Source organism: Phyllostomus discolor, chromosome 4 (genome assembly GCF_004126475.2).
Source record: "Phyllostomus discolor isolate MPI-MPIP mPhyDis1 chromosome 4, mPhyDis1.pri.v3, whole genome shotgun sequence".
In the NCBI taxonomy this organism is placed as follows: domain Eukaryota; kingdom Metazoa; phylum Chordata; class Mammalia; order Chiroptera; family Phyllostomidae; genus Phyllostomus; species Phyllostomus discolor.
Genome location: NC_040906.2, coordinates 198821287 through 198842014, shown reverse-complemented (window position 1 = coordinate 198842014; position 20728 = coordinate 198821287). Strand labels below are relative to the sequence as shown.

Here is a 20728-nt window from a genome sequence, read left to right as displayed (position 1 = left end):
TATGAAATATGCCACGGCCTCAGCTGGTGCAGCTCAGTAGCTCAGTGTAGCCTGCAAACCAAAGGGTCGTCGGTTCAATTCCCAGTCAGGGCAAATGCCTCAGTTGCAGGCCAGGTGCCCATTAGGGGACACATGAGAAGCAACCACACACTGATGTTTCTCTCTCTCTCTCTTTCTCCTTCCCCTCCCTTCTCTCTAAGAATAAATAAAATCTTTTAAAAAAGAGAAATATGCTAAATGAGAGGTAGAGGTTTATGTATGAGAATGTTTACTGCTTGGGACATATAATATTTAAGAACCTAAGTGCTCTGCCCTGACTGGTGTAGCTCAGAGGGTTGGGTGTCATCTCACAAACCAAAAGGTTGCTGGTTTGACTCCTGGCCACGCACATGCCTGGGTGGTGGGCCGGGTTCCCAGTTGGGGGTGTGTGAGAAGCAGCCCAATTGCTTCTCTCTCTCTCACACATTGATGTTTCTCTCTCTTTCTTTCTCCTCCCCTTCCCCTCCCTGTAAAAATAAATAAAATCTAAAACAACAACAACAACCCTAAGTGTCCCAATGGGAGGAAAATGGCATATCTAACTCTCCAGTGGATTATTTAAGAAAACAACATGTTGGAGGCATTGATGACAAGGAAAACACCTACACTGATATATAAACCCACACCTCTCTGTTCAGGGTAAAAGCAGGCTAAAATTATGCATTCCATATAATCCCAATTTTGCTTTTTAAAATGCATATATTATAGAAGGCTGAGATAAAAAGAGCCAGGGAGGGAGCCAACTGTAGTGGAATTATGAGCAATTTCTGTCTCAGCATTTCCCTGCATTTTACACATCTTGTGGATGACCTTCTGTTACTTCTACAGCGAGACTGAAGCACACTGGACAGCTGGCCCTGGGCTGTCCAGGTGGCCCCACACTGCAGGACCCCGAACCTCAGAGCCGCACCTCCGATTTCTGCCCACAATGCGAGGCAGTCTAAACCATGATCTGAAACTCTCCAATCGGGGACGTAAATATTAGCAAGCTGAAGTCAGATTAAAGCCAAAGTGCCATCTTTTATATGAAATAAGAAACAACTTGCTCCACGGCCAGACTTGGGCGGACATAGGGACGGGAACCGATTCTGTCCAGAGCGCCCCGTGAGTCGGCGCTCTATTCGTCTGAACACTCCCAACACCCATCTCTGGGGCGGGCAGAAGAGGGTGCCGAAGCCGGAGAAGCCACTCCCCACGGCTGTGTGGCCGGGGGCAAATGTCTCTGGGCTTCTGCTGATAAATATACCTGCTATGCTAATGTGATTCCAAGGTGCAAATAAAGGTTAACGCTAGAACTGATGAGCATATGGTAGAAGCAGAATACGTGTTAGCGATTTTGCTTATTTTAAATCTTGCATTTTTTTTAATTTTTAAAGATCAAAGGTATTGGAGCCCAGAAAAAAAATAGGATACATCAAAAAAGAATAGTTAGAATAACAGCCCCAAAAATCAGTTCTTAGAAATTAAAAATACAGTAACAAGACAAAAAATCTAGTCTTGAGGATATTTTCCCAAAACAGAGAGCCAAATATGAAGAGATAAAACATAGGGGGGAAAAAGTTTGAATTAGGACCATGCTAGAAAGTGTAGAATCTGAATGATGGTCATTCTGAAAAGAGAAGAAAGAAAGGATAAGAGAAATAACGTCCCTGAAGTGACGCGCATGCGTCTGTGGACTGGGCGTGGCCGGGAGAGTGCAACACGCAGAGTAAATGGGCTTGCACGGGACTTGTCGTCACGGGACCGTGGGAAGACCAAGGGCAGACGGGACCATCCGCGCTGTCCTGCAGACTGACACTCGGAACAGCACCGGATTCCAGCAGGAATACACTGAGCAAGGGGACACTGGCTGCATCCTGCGTTTGAACACTGAGTGGAAATTAACACCACTGGGGGGTTGCGTGGGGCCGAGCACGAGGGAAGCCTCGCACTGTTGTATGAAGTTCCCTCAGCGGGTTGGGACGGTGAGGCCCCGCAGCGGGAGGTCAATCTCGGGGGCTCGGCTGAAGGCGGGCTGCTCAGGTGCCAGCCCTGGCTCTGCTGAGACCGCTCCGCTGGAGGCGGAGACGACTCTGCCACGTCGTTCACCACGAACAATTAATTGGAAAGTGGGAATTCTCTTATCCTTCTTTCTAGCTGCTGTAGTGGGTAAGGCTATGAGCTTATGGTCACGGTGAGTGAAGCACCAAAACGGTGAGTGACGTTTCCAGCATCAGGAACACACAACAACAGCCCCGGCAGGGCTGGGTGTGGCTTGGTTGGCGGGAGCACCAACCTGCAAAGCACAAGGCTGTGCGCCTTCGATCCCCAGTCGGCCACATCCCCGCGGTGTGGGTTTGATTTCCATTTGGGGCATGAACAAGAAGGCAAAATTAGTGTTTCTCTCTCACACTGTTTCTTCCCCCGCTCTCCTCGATTTCTCTTACTTCCCCTGTCTCTAAAAGCAATGACAAAATGTCCTTGGGTGAGGATTTGAAAAAAGGAAGAAATATATAACAACATATATTGATATTTTCTTCATCCTTTTTGGCTTTGGCTTGTTCACCAACATCCTTAGTAAAGGGTGTCTTTTATATATTCTCCATCAGTGTGTTTACCTCCTCTACCCAACCAATTCTTTTGCTACATGGCACTCACTCGGTGTGAAGCAACCAAGTTGTTCTCACTGTTTACAGAGTTAGCGGGAGAAACTATTTTTAAGGAGCAGGAATGCTGAAAATGAAACCCAGTTACACTTGGCAAGCTTCCATCACGAGCACTCATATCTGAAATATATATATATATATAAGCCCCGACATTTTCCTTTTAATGTGAGACAGCTTATTTTCTCTGGAGATGTTTTGCCTAGAGAAGAAAAGATGAAAGGGGAGACATGATAAATGTTTTCAAATATTTAGAGGGCTGCCGTGTGGAAAAAGGAGGTGAAGTTCGTGCTCAGCAGTTTCGGAAGGCGGCGCCGGGAACAAAGCTGAGCTCCGTGCTGCAGGGGGACTCCCCCGACCTGCCCGGTTGGAGCAGAAGAGCCTCCAGCGTGGTGGCAGAGCCCGGTGAGGCAGCCAGCTCCACAGCCTCCTTCCACTAAGGCTCCTTGTCCCAAACCTGAGTCTTCAGCTGGTCCTACATACAGGCAGCTGTTTGGGGCTGAATTGTGTCCCCTCCAAATTCCCTTGTTGAATCCCTAACCCAGCCCACCAGAATCTAACTGTATTTGGAAAGAGGGCTTTTAAAGAGGTGATTCAGTTAAAATAAGGCTGGGGCGGGGGGCAGAATCCAATCTGACTGGTGTTTCTTAGAAAGGGTTATTAGGATACACAGACACCATGGATGTGTAAGCATGATGGGAAGACCATGTGGAAAAGGCCATCATTGGCCAGCCAAAGGGAGAGACCTCAGGATCTTGGACTTCCCAGCCTTCAGATTGTGAGAAAATACATTTCTGTTGTTTATGCTACCCACTCCGTGATGTTTTCTTCTGGCGGCCCTAGCAAACCGGTACAGCGGGACGACCGCTGTGTGTTCAGTGTCAAAGTGCGGCACGTCCGACATGAAGACGCACTAAAGCAACAGGCTCATCGGATTAATAAAATCTAGCACCTAGGTGCCCGCTTTCTAACCTAGCACGCTTTCCACCAAAACAACTAATGCACACACCGCGGGCACTGGAGGTGGGAGGGGACATGGCACTGCGCTGATGCTTTCGCTAAAAAGTAGTCTGAAAAAATTCAACATACAGCGCTAGGGAATAAGACGCCACGGATAAGCTAAAAAGCTGTAAAATTTCAGCCCCAACAACGTGTCTCCTGGAAGTTGTTAGCAAGGCGTCCGGTCCCATAATGTAGGGACACCGCGCTCGAGCACATCAGTGTGGAACCCGGCAGGGGTGTCCAGCCCTTTGGCATCTCTGGGCCACAGCGCAAGAAGAAGAGGTGTCTTGGGCCGCACATTCTATACACTGCAGCACATCATCACCAAAAAATCTCATAGCGTTTTAAGTCAATTTACGATTTTGTGTTGGGCCGCATTCACAGCCACCCTGGGCTGCAGGCGGCCCTCGGGCCGCAGGTGGGACACCCCTGATAGGGGCGCTATGTTAGGTGACACTGGGGATGAGTCAGTCTGTGAGAAAGCCCCCAAATTGTTTCATTAAATAAATTAAATGGCTAAAACAATTTAAGGTCTCCATTGGTGGCTTAGTCCCATTAGAGAACCGTTCATTGCGGACCACCCCCTTCTCTCCAAGGGAAAGGGTCTGACTCTCGGTGAGCTGTCTGGACGAGCCCACCTACGCTCACCTGCACTCCCCCTCCAATGGACCAGAGCACCCACCCTACTCGTGAGGAACTCAAGTGGCCCCCAACTACTGCCACTTGTAAGTTGTTGCAGTAATTTCAGACTGACAGTCTTCAGGGCAAGCAGTTACGGCCTTTATCAACAGCTCATACCCATCCTGGGCCATAACCAACCCCAATTACATCATTCCCATATTCTCTCGTATAGGGAGAGAGATACGTTACCTGTAGACACATTTATGAAGCTCCTTATCTTTCTTTCATACCTAAATGATTACATATAGAGGCATTCTTCCATACATTTTCCCCTTTTGAACTTTTTGTTCATTAAAACTTCAAATCTAGAAGACGGCTTTTAAGATCAGACTCAAAAGAAAAAGCATAAAAGTGTCTCTATAAAAAGGCATAATGAAATTACCAAGTAGGTTCCCACCTGCCCAAGGTCGCTGGGGTGTCTCCAACAGCTAATCCATCACTTGGTTTCGAATACCTATGTTACTAGCAGTGCTGATGTACTCAGTCATAGAATTTCACAGATGGGTGAGGATGCTCACGTTACAGACAGAAACTGACGCTCCGTGAGATAAGGGGGTGTATTCAAGTCAAGGTCACACAGTGCACTGAAGCGATTTACCAAAGCAAGGGATGGTAAATAAAGATCTTACTCCTTTCTTCTTCTCCTCACCCCCATTTTTTAAGTTAGAAGGAAAAATAAAGGTTCATAACTTGGATATAGTTCAGAGGAAAAAAAGGCTTCTCTATGCAGTTTGACTGTTAATTACTAAAAAAAAAAAAAAAGAAGAAAAATTTGTGTTTCTTTAAAGATGAAAGCACTAGAATGTTACACCCGAAATTTGTCAATGACATAAGTCATTTCAGAGAGGCACACTAAAAATATGTCCGCGGAGCGGGGGAATGCATAAAAATCAGCTTCCAGAAACTGGATACCAGTGTGCCTTTGCCTAAGTGCAAGGCCTTTTTTTTTTTTTTTTTTTTTTTTAAGATTTTACTTACTTCTTTTTAGAGACTGGGGAAGGAAGGGAGGAAGAGAGGCAGAGAACTATCAATGTGTGGTTGCCTCTTGTGCGCCCCCTACTGGGCAACCTGTCAAGGCCCATTTTGTGAGTGTTCTCTCTAGATTTCAAAGTATTACAAAACAGGATACAGCTTGAAAAAAATGTCATGTGATAATATTATACTCGAAACACCAAAGTGGGGAAAAACAAAAATCCCTTTCTTTGTCTGCTGAGCACCTATATTTGATAACATTTCAGGACCAGCAGGTCTTAATTTAATCACAAGCAGGTCGGGGTCTCATTTCCTGTTTCCAGGTGACACCTGGGCAACCGCTGGCGTGAGCACCTGTGAGGGTCCAGCACGGTGCGCTGGAACGCATCCCGCTCTGCTAGTGCTGCTGCCACAAAGAAAGCCCTGGGTGGGTCTATACAGCTGCATATTTAACCGTGCAGGAAAGAAATGAACAAACAGTGAAAAGCTAACTATGAAGGAAGTAAGTGGCCAGAAAGTGAAACGCTACCAGATCTTCCTCCCCCACAGAAGTAACTTAAAACTGTGTCTTATTTATCCAAATATTTGTGGAGCACTTACAATGTGTCAGACGCTGTTGCAGACCAGGGGGTTCAGGACCGAACCATCTAGACCCCTCCCCCCAGTCCCTGCCAGAGATGGGGGCGGGGGAAAGAGACAGGCAGGGACTGCCAGCTGCTGGCAAGTGACGTGAGAGAAATAACGCAGAATGGAACGTAGCAGTGTGGGCAACAGGCACATCTTCATGAAAACACTAACAAGGTGCCAATTATGTCACAAAGTGAAAGAGAAAGGGGACTGAATCATAAACACACTTCTCTCCCGCAGAGGAGAAAGCAGCCTCTCAGAGAAAAACAAGTATCTGGCCGCAGGGGAGCAGGGAGGGTGGGGGCGGGGGATGGGGGGCAGTCATCTTTGAACATGGACCTGGAGTAGCGTTTAGGATACTCATTATTCGGAAAGTTCTGAAATGATCAAAAAGCCAAGAAAAACCACCTGTCACTCCAGAATGGGTTTTCTGTAAGGTAACGAGGTCCGCAGGGAGGGCTGCGATCGCCTGGCCCTCACGGCCTTTCCACGCCCCAGAGGCGCTCACTGTACGCCAGGAGCTGGCAGGCTCCGACGGCAAACTGCATACAAGCAAAGACTGGGATCCGAAGGAAGCACCATTTGAAAAATGAAATCCGCCACCATGTTGCAAGTTAAGCTCCTAGATAACTGAGCAACGAACTCTCCATTTGTTTACTGGATCTGGGGGAAATATCCAGAGAGAAAAAAGTGGAATTCTGTGAAAGGCAAGAAACACACCCTCAGAAAACCTGCTTTAAGCAACACTATTTGGGGTTTTGGGGGTTTGTTTGTTTGTTTTTTCTCAGGGCTGAGGACTGCCCCCGGAGTCAGAGCAGATACACATCAGTGGTCCACTTGCACAATACCTGAACAACCCCGTCACCATTCTCGGGTTAGTGTAACAAAGCCTGTCCATCCGGTTAGCTGGCCCCTACTCTGAGAGTAGGGGGCCCTCGTGGCAAATGCCATTGGCAGAGTGTCCAATTGCTGGTGGAAATGTCTTCACCCTGGGTGTGCAAATCGTACAAAGTGTATGTGAACAAAAATGTCAACAAAAACGTCAAAACCGAGAAGACCACCGCTGTTTATTTGCTCACACAAATACCTACAAAAGTTTTAAATCTAAAATTGGACCTAGACCAAGAGCTAATGTTTTCAAACTCCTTTTAAGGCACTTAACTCATAAAAAGCCATATAGGCCAAAGACTATAGAACAAATGACCATTTGGGTTGAGAGTTTGTTTTTTTTTAAATCTCTTCAGCAGAAGCAGATTTTCCACAAAACGAATAGCACTCATGCAGCCCCTGTGAACTCCGGGAGTGTCACGCTGTGGCAGAACTTTCTAGTCTGGAAAAAGCTGCACTTCTATATAAGTAGTTTTGATCAATGATAAATCACCTAAAAAGAATTCAAAGGGACTAAATCTTCCAGCCTAAAGTAATTTGTTGTGAATTTTTTTCATTTTAGTTAAGTATTTCTTATTGTATACTACCTACAAGATGGCCCCTGAAATTAAATAATCTTCAAGCCCCCTCCAAAACACACGTATCTGACCCGGCTACACAGTTTAGGAAACATTTAGCAGCCTGTTCCTTTTTTCTATCACTTAAAGAACATTTACAAGGAAACAGGATCCCATCTTCATTATAGGAAGAGGACTGGTTCTGAATTGCCAGTATTTCTGGCGGAAGAAAGAGAGCAAGTCAAGGTGCTACTGTAGGTAGTTGGCTAATTATTAATAAGAAAGAGAGCAAAGAGAATTAGACATTGAGCTTCATAAACTGGGGAGCATGAGCCTGTTTGCCTCACCAGGAAGCTACAGCTTCACACCCCAGGGCATCATAGTGGTTGCTCCACCAAGGGTATTGACACTCTTCCCTCTCGCCCTCCAGGACTGGATTGTTGGGGGGCACGAGGGGGAGGTGCTTTACTGAAGAGGCCTGTCAGTCTACCTAGGGGGTGTGGGCCTATCAAAAGCCTGTAAAAGCTTGGGAAGTTCATTGGTTCTTTTGAAAAAGCACCTGGTCTGTCCCAAATCCAAGCTAATGCAATCCCAGAGGAACAAAGAAGCATGCTCTCTCGCTCCCACCCTCTCTCCCTCTCTCTCTCACCCTCTCTCTCTCCCTTTCCCCCTCCCACTCCCTCCCCCATCGGGCAATGCACTCCCCCCAGGCATCTGCACGTTCTCTTTCACCCAGGAGCACACAGCCATGTGGGTCAAGCAGCTACCAGGGCTCACAGAAGATGGCATGGACTCCAAAACACGAAGCTTTAATATGAAGCAGAAACCTGGACAATGGCTTTTGTTCTGGCCGTGCTGAGGACACAGCTGGGCTTCTCTCCTGGTGAGACGGACAGAGATGGGGCACTGGAAACCCGGGGCAGCCGTCTTCCCACACAGACCACTCCGCCACACCACAGCCTCCCACGCGTGGGCCCTTGGAAGGCTTGCCTCGGGGTCCGGTGCAAGAGCCTGACTCCCACCAACAACAAAGGTGCGAACATTCACGTATGGATTCACGTATGGATTTGTCTAAATACTGTCTGTCACTTCAGACTAAAAACACTCTGGCAGGGATGCCCCTAGTTCAACAGTTATCCACATGTGGTCGGACCAGATCCCACTGTTAGCCAGTCCCCCGGGACCACGATAAGTCATATCTCTTCTTCCAGAAGTGGATGGTGGTAGAGACCAAGGTCCCCCAAACTCTCAGTTAAGTGTTACATAACAAATGATGCCTTTGTTTACAGGTAGAACAGATTTCTTTAATTATTTTTAATGAAATAATCATAAAATCTAACCACAGGTTATCACTGATGTCAAGAGAAAAAAACACTCAAAATATTGTTTAATAATTTAACATTAAGCCCTGGCTGGTGTAGCTCAGTGGACTGAGCGTGGGCTGTGAACCAAAGGGTCGCCAGTTCGATTCCCAGTCAGGGCACATGCCTGGGTTGCGGGCCAGGAGCCCAGTACGGGGCGTGGGAGAGGCAACCACATATTGATATTTCTCTCCTCCTCTTCCCCTCTCTCTAAAAATAAATATATAAAAATCTTAAAAAAATAATAATTTAACACAAAGACTCTGTCTGTATGTACCTCACCAGGTAGACAAAACAGGGAGAGGAACCACAAAGCAAGTGTACCAAGCTGCCTCACGGACCCACTCGCCCAAACGAGTAACAGCTCTGCCCAGAACAGTAGGAGCTCGTCCCAAAGGCAGGGCCTCCGGGAATCTGGGAATGCCCCGGTGGTAGCCTCTGCAGCCCTGGGTGTGCGTTGGAGGGTAGGGGCCGGTTCTTCCCTAGACAACAAGACCTTTTCGGGATCTTTTAAAGAACAAAGTGTATGGGTGACCACTCTTCTTGCAAGAGGCATTTGCTATTGGCTCAGACCCCCGGGGCCAGGGTCAGAAGCCTGGCTGGGTTCAGGGAGAAAATGGAATAATCACAGGGTGGGGACAGATCACTTTCTCTAATAACAGTGTTGACCCACAGGGCTGAACTGTGAATGAATGAAATCCTAACCAGACTGAAGGAAAACAGCCAGCAGACCTCCAGCAGGCCTGTCCCAGATAAAAGGATTATACGAAACTGTGGGCATCTGCCCTGGTCTCCCTGCTCTCGTCAATCCTGAACTACAGCGTTGGTTGGATGAGAAACCTGACCCTGTGCCACCACCTCCGTGGCACATCTCAGTGACCCCACGTGGCCTACTGCACACTGTCTAAGCACCACGCTGCTTTCAGGGCCCTACCACCCAGCTGTTCTCCCTTCTGGGCTTGCACTCCACCCTTGGCTGAGTCCATGACTCCAGTAGGCGAGTCTGTGGATACGCCCCGCACAGTAACAGCACGGTGATGAGGAACTCACCCTTGGCCATGTGCTGATGAGGCTTCGAATCCCGAGAACACGACCAACCTACCTCACAGCGCTGCTGTAACTTTTCAGGGCCACCGCGCACCAAAGGCACAGTTCCGAGACCCGAATAAAAACTTGTGACGTGTTGGCTGTTGTTGCTCTCCTTGCTTCGGCAGCATCCCTCGCCTCCACGAATCCTACACCATCCTTGCCTCAGCCTCCAGCTCTTACCCGACCCTCTGACCCCAAACGATTGTTCCGCCTGAACCTGGAACACCTCTCGCCTCTTGCAAAATTCCTTAGATCGCCACCAGGTCTTAACAATATTTTTACGGGATGTGTCCTTCCATAGACTGGCCTCCCGTCTCCCCTGATGACAAGCACCGTAGCTGGTGGACCCATCTTCCCCAAAGCACCCAGCGCCCTGCGCTTGGCCACGGGAGACCCCCAAACTGCTGCGGTGTGATTAGATTCGGAAGTTAACACAAGGAGGACAAAGTGTGGGGCTTTGGAATTTGAGGTGGGCCGTTGCAATGATGTTTACGGAAATTATCTGAAACCCTCACACTAGGTCACGCAAATCCTCCTTCTGTGAGACCGTGCGCATTTCTAACTCCATGGTGCGCCCACGCTGCTGCATGAAGATGGGTACTGAAGGGCTTCAAAGCAAGTCTCCCAGCAGGCCACTCCGGCATGAGGGTTATTGTGAGCTGGAGGCAGTCAAAACCCCGCAGATTCAGGGAAACGTCTTGACCCCCACCCTCAACTGTGCCCTGGCTCTCCACTAAATTACAGTGGGGAGGGGCCTGTACCCAGCAGAGATTCCTTTTTACCTAAGAAACTCGCCTATGTAACAGAGCGGAGCATCCTTTCACCCCCCCCAAACATGCCCTCAGCCTCCCCGGGAATGGCCTTCTTCTGCTCTGTGTCTCCAGACCCCCACCCCCTCCGCAGCTCGGGAGCTTGGATACTGCCTCTTGGGTCTCCTGTCCTTACGCCCCCACACCGTAGGTCAGTAATTAAACTTGTTTTCTCCTGTGAATCTGTCATGTCATTTCGTTTGACCAGCCAACGAACCTAGAGGGAAAGAAAGGAAAAACTTCCCGCCCCAACAGCTTGAAGTGGTTTGATGGGGACGCCGGCTCCACGTGTTGGAAGAACCTCGTCGAACCCCGGCAATGGCCAGGGCTCCCCCCTCTGCTTTGAACCCTCTCCTTTAACAGGCCTTTCCCATGCAGTTGTCTTGGTCACGTGACACATAATAAGAGACAGTTTACCAGGCGCCACATCATCAATTTATGTATCTCCAATAGTGGCTGTTAAATTCTCCCTTCATTTAGGATTGAAGAGAACGATGAAAACGGACCTCAAGGATGGGGCAAGGTTCTTCTTCACCGTGTGGCCCTTCACACGAGACCTACTGGTCAAGGTGTTTGATTCCGCGCCGCAGGTGTGGTTCTCGCCACACTGCACGCGGGCCGACACCAAACCCCGGGCGGGGTGGTGAAAGGCGCGCTTCCCAGCGACCACTCCTCCAGGGCTTCAGGCTCCGGAGCTACAAACATGCAGCACATCACAGGGGCAAGGAGAGCGTGCACCCTGAAACGCGCATCACCAGGAAAACCTACCCGTGTGTTATGGGGCCATTCTTTGGGGAGGCGGGGGGGGGGGGGGGACCGACTCCCAAAGCAACCACAACCCCAGCGTTTCCAACAAGGATTCACATGGGACACGAGACAAGTAGTTGGGACAAGGCAACAGTGAAAAAACAAAAACCAAAACACAACAGCAGGTTGCAGAAAAGGACGTCTAAGAAAGGAAACATGACCTCACTTCCCGACCCCGAGGACCGGTATAACTTCCCAACCTAAGCGCAGGGCCTACACCAATGGTCAGATAAATACTTCCTTTTGTAACCGATTCACTGCGCTTGTTGTCAACATCAGCCCCTGCCCCCAGGGGTGGTGACAGTATATACTTTCTGCCCAGACCTGTGTTTATTCTTCAACTCACATCCACTGCAGGTGTGCTTCGCCCTCGGGCCCCTGGTCTGGCCCACAGCCTGGAAGGTGGCTTACCCTCTGCGACAATGACTTCCTCCTCCTCCTCCTCCTCCTGGCCGTGCAGGGCTCCCTCCTGGAGACTGAGCTCTCCCGGCTCGGCTAAGCCGTTGACGGCGGACAGCTGGCCATTCTTCTGCAGGAGCTATGGGGGAGACAAAACTCACTTTCAGTCTTCACAGCCAAGTTAGAGACACTGGAACTTCAAAGAAAAACAGATCATTTTAGAGAAGAAATAGGGAGAAACAGAGGGTCGACGACAGTGAAGATTGAAGTCTTTTGTTCACCTGAATGACCCAGCCAGCCACCTTACAGAAGGTACCAGGAGCTGCTGTCAAGCACACAAGGCTCTGTATCCGTGTAGCTGTGCACGCCACCCATTCATGCACCCAAATGCCATTCGTGACTCACACCCCCCACTGTCCCGGGCTGGGCTGAGATATGACAAACAAGGAACGCGTCCCGTGTGGCCCCCACCACATGTGGCCCCCACCACGTGTGGCCGACAAGCTGCCGTAGAAGCCAGACTTCTCTAAATATCTTTTACCTTAAAATAATGTTCCCTTGTGATTAGAAGTTCTGCCTATCTGACTAGAATATGCATAAGTGACAATGTGCCTTTCTCAAGGTACAGAGCAGACAGTTAAAAAAAATACACAAACGGTCAGGAAGGAGGAATGCATAGAACAAGTGACAATACACAGCAGGCCCTCACCTAGGCTGGGGTGCCGGGGTAGGGGGGCTCCTCGGGGGAAGCGGAGGTAACCCTGAGATCTGAGTCGCCAGGCAAGCAAGGGGCATCCGAGACAAGGGGAACGGGGTGCAGAGAAGAGGGGCAGGTGGAAAGGCCCCTTGGTTCAAAGGCCAGCCTATCCAGAGTGAACAAGAAAGAAATACGGAATGCCTGTTTTTACGGTCACTGTTTTCCCTTTAAAAAGTATCACTGAAACAGTCATCTGCGATCTCTCCCACAGGATATAGCGTGTGCAATCCAGGTCATCAGCTGCAAAAACTGTAGACGTATAGACATGCCCGCAGGCCATTTTTTAAATCCTGCGAGTATGGGTGAAAAGTTTCAAGCCAAATAAAAATAGCACAATAACCTGGAGGAACCTAAAGATGTCAACAACGTTTTATAGTTCATACGCTTTTCTCATTTGTCTCAACACCGACATAGCAGGTGCTGGTGTTTCCACCTTCAGGACGAGCGCCCTGAGGCGGGAGGCGAGGGTGGAGCAGCAGGTGGGTTGGACGAGGTCCTGCAGCTCAGGAACCGCGCCGGCCGTGGCCTGAAGGCCAGGACTCACCCCTGACAAGTCCCAGGGTTTTTCCACGACACGAGCTGTTGAAGGGGCTGTTACTACTCGCATGATAAAATGCCTGCAAGAGCATTCCACGGTCTCCAGCCCTGCCACTCCAAAGAAACCTCAAAGCTTAACACCCGCCTTGGCAGCCTTCCACGGCGCCGACAGGCCAGCGGAGCACGCAGGCCAAATCGCTGACTTCCATCAGGGCCTGGAAGGGCCAGCAGGTTCAAGACCGTCCACCCAGGAGGCTGCAACCGTGCTAAAGTGGTTTCACCTGGCCGCTCCCCGTGCCCAGCAGAGCTGCCCTTCAGCGGCCTGAGCTGCTCCTGAAATGATGCCACGGGGCTGGAATACTCGGGCTTGGCTTCCGCAGGCCCGGGGTGAGTCCATTTACTAGACAGAGCGCTCGGATCACATTTCCACTTAAAGTCTTCTCTTACCGAACTCTGCAAGATGGGACTTTTACATGAAACCCAATGACAAAAGGAAAGGGGGGGGGGGGGGGGCCTCCACCATGCTTATCAGCAAAAACGTCAGGGGATTAAGAGTATTTTAACTAAATATCACTAGTCACACGCACAGGTCAGACTTATATTTGATTAATAACATGAAGAGCTAGGGGAGGAAAGCAAGAAACATATCATTATAGGGTGCCCAGCAACCCAATGAATCTTAACCCTGAAAACTGGTAGCACAGAGACCATAACGCAGCAACTAAGTGAGAAACGTGTAGTAAATGTTGGCCCTGGTTTAGGAACCAGAGCTCTGACGTCTGACAGAGTTCGCAGTTCTACAGTGTTTCTCTGAGTCTCGAAAGATCTCTCATAATTCTTTGTGAATTATCGAACCCGAGGTATCTGCAGTGAGAGTCATATCAAGTATCTTTAAACATGAAGGATCGCCCTGGCTGGCGTAGCTCAGTGGATTGAGCGCGGGCTGCGAACCAAAGTGTTGCAGGTTCGATTCCCAGTCAGGGTACATGCCTGGGTTGCAGGCCACGGCCCCCAGCAACCACACATTGATGTTTCTCCCTCTCTCTCTCCCTCCCTCCCTTCCCTCTCTAAAAATAAATAAATAAATAAATCTTAAAAAAAAAAAAAAAACATGAAGGATCTTACAGGACACAGGTACAAACTTTCATGTACATTTAGAAATGACAGATGTATATAACGAAGTAGATTAGACGATGTAAATAAAGGAGTCTTAAAAACTGAGCTCCTCTGCTAGCCCTCCTTATATCTGAAGTGTGGTAAGTGAATTCTGGATTAGTCATTCCAGCAACCAACCACAGGGCAACTGCCTGTCCTTCAGGAAGGCATTTGATGTATTGACTTCGGTGACAGGCAATTTATGGTGGTGACAGTGTTAAAATTGAGTTTAGAGATGATCTCAGCATACACACAGCTTGGGTCTGGCAAGTGCACCCAGGCTGTGACCCCACACACGGGTGATGTCTCCCGTGAGCATTCAGAGTCCACGACACATCAGCCCCCACACAAAAATGGGACTTCATTCCTAGCCACACTCAAGCCATTTTTACCATTCTGTGTTTCACTTAGAGATGCTTTTCACAAAACCTCATCTGTTCTTGAGGATGGATCATGAACTTTTTTCCATGCCACAAAAAGGGGTGCTTCTTTTCCTTTTCTTCCACCCCAACCATCTAAACAATTCATATTATTGCTAAGGCTGCCCATGCCTCTCCGAGTTATCAATACATGAAGGTCACCCCAAATCATAAGAAACCTAACCTACACTCCTTAACATTTGAGGCCCTTTCTGTCTTTTCTGTGTGTCTATAAATGCACATGTATAGTCTTTAAAAAAATAAGAACAAAAATGGAGAATACACGCTTTTTATAACCTAATTGCTTCACACATTGTGGATGCATTTCTTCGGGGTTTTTCCTTTTTCATTCTCTTTTCCATGTCTTCATCAGTAATCAGTACACACATATCTGGCTCACTGTCAGCCATTCTCTCAAAAGTTATGTTTTTTGGGATGGGAACTCGACTTGAAAGACTCGCTCCTTGCACTCAGACGTAGCCGGCACCAGGAAACCTGTTTTCCCACCGGATTTGTGCTTCAAAGAGGGTGAACACCTCCTCTGAGCAAATCAAAACCCTCCGTGTTTGCAAGCTTACGTCCTTTGAGCAGGTCAGCCAGAGTTTATTCCCGTGGTGTATTACCACATTACAACTAAAAAAAGTTTTTGAAAAGAGATCTCGAATGCTTCCAGCACTTTCCTCGCATTCCTGTAAGAACAAGAACCGAGCGTCTCTGACGTGGCCGCCAGGGCACCGCAGGAACAGGACCACGCGGCGTCCCACTGCCTCCTGCACGGCCGTCAGAGGGGGGTCCAGCTCTTGAGCGAAGGAGCAAAATGGAGGTGCTCCTGACGGCTGGCGGGGCGCCAGGGAGGCGGAGGAGAGCCCGCTAAGGCCACTGTGCTCACCCCAGAAGCGGTGCCTCCAGCTTCTCCCCCTCTCCGGATGACCACGCATGTGGGAGTGGCCCGGGGTCCCACAGTCCAGGGGACAGACGAGGCTCTGAGCACACAACGCACCCGGACTCCAGCGGCGGACCCCACGACGCAGAACCACGAAGTGGCTGTAGGAACCAGAACCTTGTGACTATGACAAGGAGACACACACACACACACACACACACACACACAATTAGAATAAAACCGATTATCTGGAAGGAACTTTAAATCCAGGACAAGATGTGTAAAGAAAACTCTTCAGTGTGTTTTCTTCCTCCTAGTAGAAAGTGTTTTGAAAGTAAACCTTCAAAAAAGTCAAACAGAAATCAGAAGCTAAATCAGTACACACCATCTTTGGAGAAGAATTTTGAGTGTGCACACCCACTGGCTCCGCCGCCCATTCGAACAGGCGTGGCTTTACATGCGTGTGCAAGTGCCGGTGCAAAGATGTGCCGTTCATCACAGCTACAACCGTCGGTGCCCGCCAGGGGAGGGGAAGAACGGACCGATGAGACGTCCATATAATAGCCCTGAGAGGAACGAGGTACATCTGGACACACTGCTGTCCCCAGCTGAAGCAGAAAAAAAAGCAAGTTGCTGAGAATGTTTGAATCCTTTTTTACTCCTTTAAAATAAAACAAAAACAACTAACAGGGAGGGAGGGAATGAGGGGGAGAGTGCTAGCTCCAATGTTTACAGAAGCATGAAAAAAAAATCAGTAACCACACATCCCAATGGCTGCCTCTGTGGAATTGCTGTTTGCTTGTATCCTTTGAAGGGAGTTTGGGGAAGAGACATGGGGAAGAAGGGGTGTTCTTTCTGTTCACTCTATCATTCTAAAGGTAGAAAAGGCATTGAACCTTGAAGCCCATGAACTCTGACGCTGTAAGCATGCCTAAGAACCTGACTTTCCAGGGTTCGGAAATCTTATGACAACATGGAGGGACCAGAGAATACCATGCGATGCGACATAGCAAAACAGTCAGAAAAAGCTAACAATCACAGGCTTTTTCATTCACGTGTGGGACATAAAACTGAAAGTAACAAATGAACAAACAATAAAACACTCACCGACACAGACTGTATTGTGGTCACCAGAAGGAAGGGGGAGTAAAGCATAAAGGGGTCACACCTGTGGTGACAGCAGGTGATCTGACTCTGGGCAGTGGGTGCACACCGCAGCATACAGATCATGTATCACAGACACGTGCACCTCCCACGGACACAGACGTCAGTGTGGTGATGGCTGGCGGTGGGGGGGGGGGGGGGCAGGGCGTGGAGGCCAGGTGGAGCAGGACAGAGGAAGGGAAATTGCAGGACACCTGTAATAGTGTCAACAATAAAAAGGTACACTGGAAACTTCTATAATCTTATTAACCAATGTCCTATCAACAAATTTAATAAAAAATCAATGGACACTCGAAACCTATAATCTTATTGACCCATGTCACCCCAACACATTTAATTTATAAAAAAGGAGAAACATCCATCTTTTCAGGTCTGCTGAGCCTAAGGAGCAAACCGCCCTCAGAGAGCTTTAACTCCAGGTCCAGCCCTCTCCAAATGGGACCAGCGTACCCGCGTCCTCAGGCAAGCCATTCCTCAAAACCACAGCCGAGCTGAGGATACCACCGTTCAGGGGCTCCTGATACATTAGTACATGCATTGTGTCCTCATTTCACAAACATGTTTATGCACAGCTGCTCATGTAAGCCTCCGCCTTCGGGAGGATTATTACGCCTGCCATCACCACCCCAACGGCGGAAGGAGAGCACTGCAGCTCCGACCCCGGGGCGGCAGGGTCGGCGAGGGAGGCCGGGACTCCAACCAGGTGAGCTGCGCCGCAAGTGCGGTTTCAATGCTCCGCCTCAGGCCTGAGCCGCTTAGGAGCCGAGTCGCTCACTCAGGAAACCAGCAGCCCGCCCTCTTCACAAAAACTGGCACAGGCCATAGGATGGGAGTTTCTGGCCCCACAAGACGCCCACCATCCCAGCTGATGTGCGGCACTAACAAGTTTTCCCTTGCAGGCTGTCGTTTACAGAACACACTGACAGAGCTGCTTCCAGAGGTGTTGGAAAACGAACTGGAGGAGTTGTTTTAAAAGTAACCATCACATGTCAAACGAATCATTTCTAAGCAGACACCTTTGTAACATCCAAATCTAAATAAACAGGGCACAAAACTTCAGGGCAGAGAACAAGGTACAGAAGAGGAGATGCTTTAGTTAATTAAATGAAATTGATCTGATTCCTATAGATAAGGTTACTTCAAAACAAAAAAAACCTCAAAAGGAAAGAAAAGATACACAAAAAACTACCTTAAAATGCAAAACAACTGTTAAGTACCCAGAATTGGGGGGGTGGTTACAGCCTAGCTTGTGGGCATTGAAAGTGGTACCTACAAAGCATATGTAATGGTGTGGAGATGTATTTTATGTCATCATATTAAATTTAAAAAGCAAACTAAACCCATGTACACAGAATGATCACAAGTACATACAAGAACATACTGTAAAACAGCAACTATATTACCAAACTGCTACTATCACAACATACCAAATCATCATTGGGAAGGGAACTAAGATTATTTAATATCCTTCAATTTTCTACTTCTCTGTGTTTTGTTGTTTACCTAATGGACATGATTACTTTTACAATTAACTGGGTGGTGGGGGAGCTTTTCCCCCACGAGTTATTTCATTTGAGTTTGTTGATTCTTAGTATCGGCAGGAAACAGTTAAGCAAGGGAAGCATTTTAATTCTAACTTCTACCAGGCCCATGAATTTTCATGGGAAAACAGAACTGCTTTAAGATAGAAACTGAATGGTAAAATACTATTTCAGGAGCTTTTTTTTTTTTATGCAAACCAAATCCTATTCACGCAACCCTGGGGGGCATGAGCTCCCAGCAGACTAGCAGAGTGGGCGCTGGGTACTCCCGTGCTGTGAGACTGAATCCAAATCCGGGATTTGATCGATCTCCCCCAATGTCACAGGCGGTAACTCCAGGCCAGCAAACGGGAGGTTATAGGCTGTCCTCACGTTTGTGTTGGGGGCTTGGAAGGAGGCAGCATCGGATCTGAGACAAGGAGATCCAGCATCATTAGAGCTCTGTACGGGGAATGCACGCCTCACTATCTCCATCACAGGCACTCAAAGCTGCGGCTCAAGACTCAGTCAGGTGGCCGTGACCTTGCAGCAGACTGTCACAGCAAAAGGAACCTGTGGCTGGAGGGGTGTGGCCTTTTCTGTCTAGGGTATGGGATTGGTTTGACCCTCGGGTAGCAAAAGTAAGTTATGCTACTGTGGGAATGGGACTGCAATAACACCCCACCCCTCACCCGCGACACACCCACACACAGCCGCACAGCTCCTGGTTGTGGTGAGAGCCCACCTGCCAATATCACTGGAAAAGTTCACCATCTTACGGCTGAGGACTTCTCTTACACAAGTCAAATTCATACCTCTAGGACCACGCTGTCCAGACAGCAAACATCCAGGCAATAGGAAGAATATTTCCTTTCCCCTCTTAAACACCAGCACACAGAAAATGGTCCAATGGATGTTTAGGTTTCTAGGAACCGGCAGCACCTAGAAGGGAGGCTCCATGTGGGAAGCGACCCACCAGTGACACTCCACCAGTGATCCGCACAGCAGGAGCTTCGGCCTGTCCAGGGCCCTCCGTCCAGTGAGCGAGCTGGCCCGAGCTCTGGAGTCCCCCCGTGCCACTCCCACACGGCCACACTCGCCCACAGGCGCACCCCGCCTGAGACGCAGACGTGAAACATCAGGGAGACATCAGCGTTGAAATCGTTTTAAAGGCTTTCTTTTAGATTCTAAAAAACTACTGTGAATTCTGTGATGTGTGATATAACAACATGGTTATATCACTTTCTGAAGTCCTCAGGTCTTGGAGAGCTAAAATGATGGCTCTACCGATGACATAGCTTGTGCATTTTAAAATAAATAAAATATGAAAATTAAAATTAGACAAAGTAAGACTGGCAAAATGTTGATTACAGTTGAAGCTGCAGGATGGGTACATGGGGTTTGTTCCACTATTCTCTGCTTTCGCATATGGGTTGACATTTTTCAGAATTAAAATTAAAAAGTAAGTCTTCTTGAAGAGAAGCTCCTCACAGTTTAATTTTGGGGTACAGTCAAAATCTGTAAAATTAAGAAAATGTCAAAACTGTCAGCAGCATGTTTTAACTGTTTCGTGGTTTAGACAGTAGAATGGTTCATCCCTCGGTGATGATCGAATTCCTAATTAGCCTAAGGCATGCAGTGAGCGGTGCTATGGCAATCCTTATATAGCAAGGAAGATGCATTTATATTCCGTGCATTTAAAAGAGATGTAAGGCAAGCCACAGATGAGAAATATGAGGAGACCTTTTAACTTGCCAGCTTTTCAAAGAGACAGACTACGAACCTCACATCGGGGTTCAGAGGCCCTGTCCGCACGCTGAGCCAGAAGCTCTCGCAGACCCCAGGACGCCAAGAAGAGCGTGCACCAGGTCTGGAGTGAGGCTCGCTCCTATGAACACACGAAGTCCTCATCTCTGAGAAGCTGACCCGTGGAGGCCCCTTTCCGATCCCAATTGGCCTCTGGAAGCCGCCGACAGACCCTCCTGGAAGTGCGGCAGCTCTCCCCTCCTCCCTACTCACGCCCCAGAGCCTCGGATCTTTCCACAAAACCCCTGCTTGTCTTACATCTCACGCTACTTCTTTCCAGTCGGATTTTCTGCAAAATGTAACCGGCGAACAAAAACATCCTGATGGACGACGCTGCTTCCAGCACGACTGCGTGAGTCTGAAGGGCCCAGGAATTGGGGCGGGCACCCCGTCCCCACCCTGCAGAGTCGCTGTGCTCCCCGGCCCGCACAGTGAGACCCACACCCAGTCCAGCTAGCTGCCTGCCCCAGAGTGTGCCACCATGTCACTCTGCGGGCCTTCACTTCGGAGACAGGACACGGAGCCCACGGTGCTGTGCAGCCAAGGCCACGGCCCCCAGCCCGCTGCCAGGACCGAAAACGACTCACCGAAAAGCGACACGCAACCAAGTCCAC

General features: G+C 48.8%; 1 protein-coding gene across 1 annotated transcript in view; it reads right to left on the bottom strand.

The window, feature by feature from the left end:
• AKAP12 (A-kinase anchoring protein 12) overlaps positions 1-20728 on the bottom strand; it is a 79068-nt gene that overhangs the window by 22185 nt on the left and 36155 nt on the right. Inside the window, exon 2 of the mRNA XM_028510892.2 lies at positions 11886-12012. Within this exon, the coding sequence (XP_028366693.1) occupies positions 11886-12012 (127 nt within the window). The remainder of the gene's footprint in view (positions 1-11885; positions 12013-20728) is intronic.